General features: G+C 45.4%; 1 protein-coding gene across 3 annotated transcripts in view; it reads left to right on the top strand.

Annotated features, from left to right (window-relative positions):
• The first annotated feature begins 1,983 nt into the window (after positions 1–1,983).
• Positions 1,984–8,435, top strand: part of BEND2 (BEN domain containing 2) — a 35,260-nt gene continuing 28,808 nt past the window's right edge. For all 3 annotated transcript variants that reach the window (XM_054006841.1, XM_054006832.1, XM_054006850.1), the window contains exon 1: positions 1,984–3,078. In XM_054006841.1, coding sequence (XP_053862816.1) covers positions 2,853–3,078 — 226 coding nt within the window. In that variant the 5' untranslated portion in view covers positions 1,984–2,852. The remainder of the gene's footprint in view (positions 3,079–8,435) is intronic.

Genomic DNA, 8,435 nt, shown 5'->3' with positions numbered 1-8,435 from the left:
TTATCCATAATAGTACAATTAGACATTTCAAGAGTCACGTAAAGCTCTTACAACTAGTTCTTGCCTGTCTCAAAATTCCTTTCCTATTCATAAGTGTAAGAATGTAATGTTTGGCCCAGAAATGAGGACTTGGAGGTGATGGCATATTACAGTGTAAGTCTAAATTCGACAGACAGAAATTATGCCACCAAAAAGGAAGTGGTGAGTTACTAAAATCTATTTAATCTAGTGACCCTTTTCCATCTTTATATTAGAAAATCTGGGGTTATAAAAGATCATACTTTATAAATGGTTCTTAAACTCAAGAATCCTGATGGATAGTTAGCTAGGTTGGTGAAAAAATTATAAAAATATTTCAGTATTACACAAAGATGCGGGCAACAAGGTAATGTTTTGCTCTGTTGACCATGGTGGGAAAGAGAGGAGAGAGAAAAGACTGGGACTGTTTAGTTTAATGATATAAATAAGAGGGATGTGATAGTTACATAAAAGAATGACTAACACAGAGAAGACAATCAGGCACACCTATTTACTTTCATAATACAGAACAAAGGCACATTCAATGAAACTGAAAGGCAATACATTTCAAACTAAGTAGGGTCTGGGACACAAACCCTCATTCTTAAGGGCATAAAATGAGGTATTGGGAGAAATTTTTCCCTATGTACAAGTCTATATGTGGTTGTTTCTTCTGAACTATCTGGTACTGACCACTGTCATAGACAGAATACTAGACAATTATTACTTATATTACAGTAGTGTTTATGACTAAGTCTGCCTCACACTAAATTTGCCTGTTTTCATGGTTTAAAGTTTGACATGTCACTCATACTCCCTTTGTGTCTCCTCTATTTTTAACTTCAGCATGTTCTCATTCCCTTCTTTCTCCTCTCCACCTTTATCTTGCCAGTTTCACCTCACTCATTTCTACTTTCCTTGGGTCTCTCTTCCATTCCTTCACACTGGTCCCATCTCTTTGCCACACCCCTCTTGTCAGGGAGGTTCAGAGGGAAGAGCTTACTCACACATGAAATGCAGAGACTGGAAGCAAGGCTGAGGGCCGAACACGGTGAGTTTGTAGGTGTCAGTCTCCTAAGGGTTATATACAATGGTGCTGTAGCCCTTTTGGTGACAGGATATTAGAGACAAGGTAGGTGAGGGACAATATCTTTTATTGGACCAACTTCTGTTGGTGAGTGAGACAAGGTTTTGAGCAACACAGAGCTCTTCTTCAGGCCTGGGAAATGCACTGTCACAGATCTCTCTGCTCGCCTCTCTCACCAACAGAAGTTGGTCTAAGAAGAGATATTTTCCCTAGCCCATCTAGTCTCTCCAACACCCTAAGGGTGGCAGCTTTGTGCCTATCCCTCCCGCCTTCTCCCCTGGCCAAAATTGGGCACCAGACACTCCCATGGGAACTATGAGCACACTAGGGTTGCCAGGCGTCCGGTTTTCGACCAGAACACCTGGTTAAAAAGGGACCCTGGCGGCTCCTTAAAGGTCTGGTTGGCGGGGCCAGCTGGCTCCCTACTGGCTCTGTGCAGCTCCCCAGAAGCGGTGACAAGTCCCTCAACTCCTAGGCATGGCCGGGGGGACTATGTGCACTGTCCCCACAGCTCCCAGTGGACAGGAACCACAGCCAATGGAAGCGGTGCCTGCAGATGGAGGCAGCAGGCTGAGCCCACTGGCCACCCCTCCACCTAGGCACTTGTTGCCGCTTCCGGGGAGCCACCCGAGGCCCACACCCCTTCCCACACCTTGGCCTCAGCCCTGAGCCCCCTCCTGTACCCAAACTTCCTCCCAGAGCCCGCATCCCCTTCTGCACCCCAAACCCATCATCCCCAGAGCCTGTCCCTCTCACCCCACCCCTGCTTGGAACCCTTTCCCTCTGCACTCCAAACCCCTCATCCCCAGCCCCATCTTAGAGCCATTACCCCCCACCCAGAGCCCCCTCCCGCAGCCTGAACCCCTCATTACTGGCCACACCCCAGAGCCCACTAGCTTAGAACCTGTACCCTCTTGTGCACCACAACCCCCTTCCCCACACCAGTGAAAATGAGCAAGTGAGTGAGGGTGTGGGAGAGCAAGCACAAGTGTAGTGGGGGGGGGGGGACAGAGAGAGAGAGAGCGGGGTGGGGCCTCAGAGAAGGGGTGGGGCAAAGGTGATGGGTTTTGTGGAGTTAGAAGGATGGCAACCCTATAATCTCACCAGGGTTCTGGGGCCCACTAGCAGGTTTCAGAGGGTCCACCAAGAAGAGCTGGCATAGACCTGCTGGGGCCCTGGGCAGAAAGCCGAGGCCCCACTGCATGAGCAGCTTAGCTTTGTTGGGGTCCCGGGCAATTGCCTGGCTCGCTACCCCTTAATGTCAGTCGTGACTTTTATATGCAGAAAACCAGTTGTTGTGGCAGAAGTTGGCTGTGGAGTTACTGTAGCCTGTTGGGGGTGAGAGGCGGAAAGGAGGCAGTTGAGAGCCTTGCTGTAGAATCCAGGAATCTGGTCACAGTGTCTGGGTGCCGCTTGCCATGGAGAACACAAGCCCCTTGGTATCATACACAAATAGATTAGCGAGTTCAATGGCCTAAAGCGGTTGTTCTCAACCTCCGCCAGGTAGCCCTAAACTTGCAGGGGGCACCTGCACCCCCCACACGTCTCTAGCCCGACGCCCAGCCAGGGATCAGGACAGAGACGCTGCACCCGGGGGCAGCCTGCGACTGACCAGACACCTCCCCCCTCCCCGTGTGAGGGGCATGGAGAACGTCAGGGCCGCTCCCCACAAGCCTGCTACCCGCGGGTGGGGCTAATCAGGGCGGGAGATGCTGCCTCTCCCTAACTGCGGGGCTCCGAGGAGCGCATGGGGCCAGGGGCCACTCCCGGGCGGGACGCCGTTTGTCAGACGCGCCCCCGTCCCCACTGCGCAGCCGCGCGGATTCAAAACAGTTTGTTGCTCACGTCGGCAAAGCCGCTTCCGTTTCCAACGCCACATTCCGGCCACACCTGCCTGCGCGGAGCCCGGCTCGCCACCCGCCCGTCCGCCGGGACACCCCCCGCAGCGCCCGCCGGCGCCATGTCCGCGGAGGGTAAGTGCCTAGCTGCCCCCCCGCCGCCCGCGTGCGGAGTTGCCCGCTTGCAGAAAACGTTCCCCTGTCGTTCGCAACGGCCGGACCCAAACGTTCTTTGCGGGGCCGGCCAAGCCACGCCCACAACATCCCACCCTATTGGCCGGTTCCGACCAACCTTGCTGTTGCTATTGGTCCTCCCGTCTGCTCGTCGCCAGTCGCGTCATTGGCCGAGCGGCGGAGGGGGCTTTGAGGGAGGGGGCGCTTGGTGGTGGCCGGTGGCCTCCTGCCTTGAGGGGTAGGAGGGGGCGTCCTCGAGCTTTGTCTGTGGCGTGAGGCGGCTCCGAGCCGCGGGGGGGGGACAGGACGGGAGGTGCCGCCCCCCGCGAGTGTGGGATTTGGGGGAGGGGAGTTAAACAGGACCCGAATGCCGCCCCTCCCCCCTCTGCAGCGGGGAGTAATCGGGCCAGGAGGTAATAGACAGAGACTCATAGACTGTCGGGGGTGGAAGGGACCTCAGGGGGTCTAGTCCCACCCCCTGCTCAAAGCAGGACCAATCCCCAGACAGATTTTTACCCCAGTTCCCTAAATGGCCCTCTCAACGATGCGTCTGATGAAGTGGGTACTCACCCACGAAAGTTTATGCTCCAATACGTCTGTTAGTCTATAAGGTGCCAGACGAATCTTTGGCACTTTTTACAGATCCAGACTAACACGGTTACCTCTCTGACCCTCAAGGATTGACCTCACAACCCTGGGTTTAGCAGGCCAATGGAGGTGCAGCTCACCTTCTCTTCCCCCTCTCCCCCTCTAGTGTGTGGGCTGTAGAGGGGGCTTGTTGTCCCCACCAGTTGTGGGGGAGGGGAATCAGGAAATGCTGCCCTCTCCACCCATAGGCTGCCTTAATGCTGGTATTGTTTCGCTTTTGAGGAGTAACTAGATGTGCCACCTTAACTTTTTTCCAATGTAATTTTTTTTTTAACGCAATCCCAAGTGGTTGCAGATCTGACTCTACCCCATTATCCCTGCCTGCCCCTTCTGCCCTACCTGAATGTCCCCCTCTTTCCCTTGCCCCTTTGCACCTTCTGTGTTCTAGTCAGGTGACTTCTTCCTTCTGGGTGGCAACATGGGGAGCACTGAGAGCACAGCTGGGACAGTCAGTCACCCTGGTCTCTGTTTTTGTGTCCAGTGACCCCTGGTCAGCTAGGAGGAACAGTCGCAGAAAAAGTGAAGTCCTGTTCAGTCCCAAACTGGAATACGGCCAGTACCCAGGGGATCTTTGGAGAATTTAGTAGCTAAACTCTCAAGTCTGTACTGAGCATGTGCACACTATGATTTTTCAGGGGCATGTAACTTGGCCAAATTTGTGCAGATTTTCTCAGGGGCAGTAAAAAGGCAAATTCCTGTTGTAAGAGCAGCCCCCTTCCAAATTTCAAGACCCTTTTTCAAAGCATGTTGGGGCTACACCTTCTTAAACAGTTGCAAGAAAGTTTTCACAAGTGCGAAACATTTTTTTCCCCCATAAACTCGTTTTAAGAAATGGCTGAGCTGTTTTTACTGAAGTGTTCTCAAAAAATTAAGCAAGAGGCAGACACTCACCATGGAAAATTTCCATGCAAATATTTGAAGTCAGCAAAATGATAAGCGACTAAAAACAGGGTCTTATAATGGGACGTGATAGGAAATGGAAAGTTTCAGTTTGTAGAGTCTTTCTATAGCAATTCTCACAGGGGGTCTTTAGGCAGCTCTGGAGCAGGCTGTGTTGGGAGTCCCTCATATTGTTCTGGTTTATTGTGGCAAAACTTTGTAAGTAATCTTCAAAACCCTTATTTTTGTGTGTATTTTGCAGTGTATTTCTTGCAACAGTTCTACAGTGTTCCTCTTTCTTTCATCCATCTCACTTTTCTCCACTCTGTTTAAACTATTTTCCTATTTCTGCTTTTCATTGCTACAGTTTGATTGGGGGGGTGGGGTAATTTTTACAAAAAAAAAAAAAAAATAAATGTTGAGCTGTGGGAGACCCAAAGCTAAATGACAAACTTTCAGACAAGACTATTGGAGCCTTCAAGTAACTATTTAAAAAAAAAATGTTGCTCTATAGGTTATTGCTCTATAGGTACACCATACTGGTAAAAAGAGAATCAGAAAATAGATCCTGAGCCTGTAAGCAATGCAGGCATCATCCTGCAATCATGACTAAGAACGGTAGAGTGCCTTCTGCAACAGTAGCCCTAAAGGCAGTGAAGAATGACTCCCTGTCATATGACTATAATCATGTGACTATGACCAGGAAATAGATATCTTGCCAGCACTCTTGTATGTCAGAATCTTAGTATACTGTGCATCTCTTGGTTTAATAAATAGCTTGATTGGCATTGTTTGCTTCCAGAGAGTGCCATATCCATCTGTCCTCAGCCAAAAGGACAAGAGTCTGATACAAAACCTATGAGTATAGGGAAAAGCTGAAAGAAATCAAGGAAGAGCTCCACATTAAAAATTGTTTCCTAATGAAGGATTCATGCAAGTCTGTGTATGTGTGAGAGAGAAACCCATCTGTATCAAATAATGGTTTTGCTTTATGAATGAAGCTACAATTCTGTTTCTCGTGAAAATATGCATTCCTGATCATTTCAGAGCAAACCATATGTCAAACAGGTTCCAACACATTTATATACTGATTTTTCAGAACACAGGCGTTCTGTATTCCAAAAAATAACTACATACATATGCTGTGCACTTCGTAATTCACACTGGCATGTCATTACAAGGTGAAAGTGAGTGGAAAAATGTTATTTAACCAGTGCCAACTGATGGTGCAAGCAGAGCAAAGTGCTTTGGGAAGCACTCCTAGCAGGTGAAAATGAACTAGGAAAGCGACATAATAGTCAGCAAGCCATCTGCTCAGTTGAAACCAGGCTCTGGAAGAGTTTGTGTTCAAATGTCACTACTGACAGTAGTAATTTTTGACAGCAGTAATTTTGATCTTGCTAGATATAGGCTATAGCTTAAGATATTAAAATTTTTGATGCATCTTACTGATGCAGTCAGACGTTGAACAGTTTTATAGCTATATAAGTCATCACGAAGCAGCTGCCCTGCATTTTTAAATGCTTTTAACTTTCATGCAGAGATTCTGATGGTTCTGTACAAAGGCAAACTAGCGTTCTTCATAAATAGTGTACTGAAAAGTGCTGAAATAACTATGAATAATTATCATAAAATGTTGTTAAATTAAGCAAACAAAACTGACAAAAACTTGGGACAGAATGTTCTAATCAGTGTGTAGCTCTGCTCTGTCTATAATAATCTTCCTGAGCTCCGAACGTACAAAGTATGAGGTGCACTTGTATATCCCATAGGGTCATACAGCATATAGTGTCCTGCTGCTTTACTGAAAATAACTGACCATCTTCTAAACAGCATAACCCAGGGTATGTATTGATTCTGAGCAAGAAAAGAGTTAAATGACTGAAGCTTTCTTTGGACATACATTTACTCTTTATTACATTTCCAGGCAGAACTTTGTTAGCCTATTGATGCATTGGAATGACTAGTTAAATGATTTAAAGAAGTAGCACTAAATATATTTACTTACTTAATTTATGATGCAGCAAAGCACCAGTATGGTTTGTTTTTTCATTTTACGGTGAAAGTAGTTTTTCCCTTGTAAAGGTGCAACTCAAAACCTGAAGAATATTTGACGCTATTTTTCTTAATTATGATTTTTTTGTTTCCTTGAGAGAGTTACTGGAAACTTACAAATATCTCTGTAAAAAAATTTTTTTTTGATCACTTGATACTTATCTGTTCTGTTCATTCCCTCTGAAGCACATGGCATTTGGCCACTGGGCTAGATGGACCATTGCTCTGACCCAGTATGATCGTACTCATGTTGATTGTGGAGTTGGATAACTTAGTCAGTTAATGCTCTAGCTATTGCTCCGAAGAACTTGGATTAAAATCTTGCTTTGTATCACAAATTAAAAAGATTTTGGTGGCTTAATTCTAGTTTCTGTGTGGGGCATGTTACATGGCATTTGTCTGCTGTGTGCTCTTGATTTTCTCATTTTTAAGAGCACAAACATTTATAAAGAGAAGGGTTTTTTTTTATAGATACTGCTGTGAGTAAATATATATCTGAAATGTTCTTTTGTACTAAGATTTTGAAGGCGGGGATATTTTAACCTGAATAGGCAAAACATTTTTCTTTTAGACTATATGACCGTGGTACTTAAACGTGAAGTGATCTATTAAATTATGAGGTTCATTTCTTCTGCTGGTGTAGGAAAGTGTGCCCCAATAGAGGGCATATCCAGTATTTAACTAATACTACGCTTTACTTTTTAAAAACTCTGTAGTATTAGATGACATTAGCATTTAATCAAGTCTATATCAATATATGCATTTTATACCAGAATCCTAAATTAAAAAGTGGTCCTGATTTTCTAGATCCTCAACTTCTCCCTCCTCCCTCCTCGCCCCTTCCCCCCCCCCCCCCCCAACTGCTTGTAGTACGTTACCCAATTGCTAGGTCTCTTCCATTGCTCATGAACTCCATGAGCCACCAGTCTTACCATTAGATCTTTGCTATCAGCAGTCAGGATTTCTCAGCGAGCATTTCATTACTGGTTTAAATAACAGATCAGGAGTGTTAATGACACTTTGAGTTTGTTTTTTATTAAGCATCTCAAAGAATGCCAAAAACAGCAGAAATAATAATTCCCTCTAAAATTGCAAAGGGGTTTGTTTCTTTATCAAGTCTTCCCTTTGAACTAAAACTGCTGTGGTCAGCTAAATGGACACTTAGTAAAAATAGTGAGATTATAGTGGCAGACTATACTGAATATTCAAAATACACTTCCTTTTTCTAGAAATACTTGTCATTGTTTTAGGTTCCTCATGACTGAGTGGTTCAGATATCTCATTGAGTGCTGCATTTTACTGCCACTTTCCAGCAAAAAGTCCAAATTGTTGACAGAATTTGAGACAGGAAGGGCTGATCTGCAGATGTCTGCAAACTTCCACAGTTGTTTTTTTTTTTAATAAGTCAGTTTATTGGGAAAGATGTATGTCTATATTATTTCATATTAAACTATTTTTAACACAAAATTCAATAAATAAAATATTTCTTAAAACAACTGTGAAAGTTTCCAGCCTCTCTTATGCATCTGTGTGCTGAGGAATAATTATTTTGTTGGCATCAACAGACAAGCAAGCAACTTGTTTGTTTTGTAATTGTACAAGTTTTAAAATAAACTGTAGTTTATGGCTATATCCGTTAGATCAGACTTACCTGTCTAAGCTGCAGACAATTTATCATTTTATATATCGGGGGTGGCCAAACTTACTGGCCTGCCGGGCCGCATATGACAATATTC

The sequence above is a fragment of the Malaclemys terrapin genome, chromosome 1, assembly GCF_027887155.1.
Source record: "Malaclemys terrapin pileata isolate rMalTer1 chromosome 1, rMalTer1.hap1, whole genome shotgun sequence".
Lineage (NCBI taxonomy): Eukaryota > Metazoa > Chordata > Testudines > Emydidae > Malaclemys > Malaclemys terrapin.
This window is presented reverse-complemented; position numbering and strand designations above follow the sequence as displayed.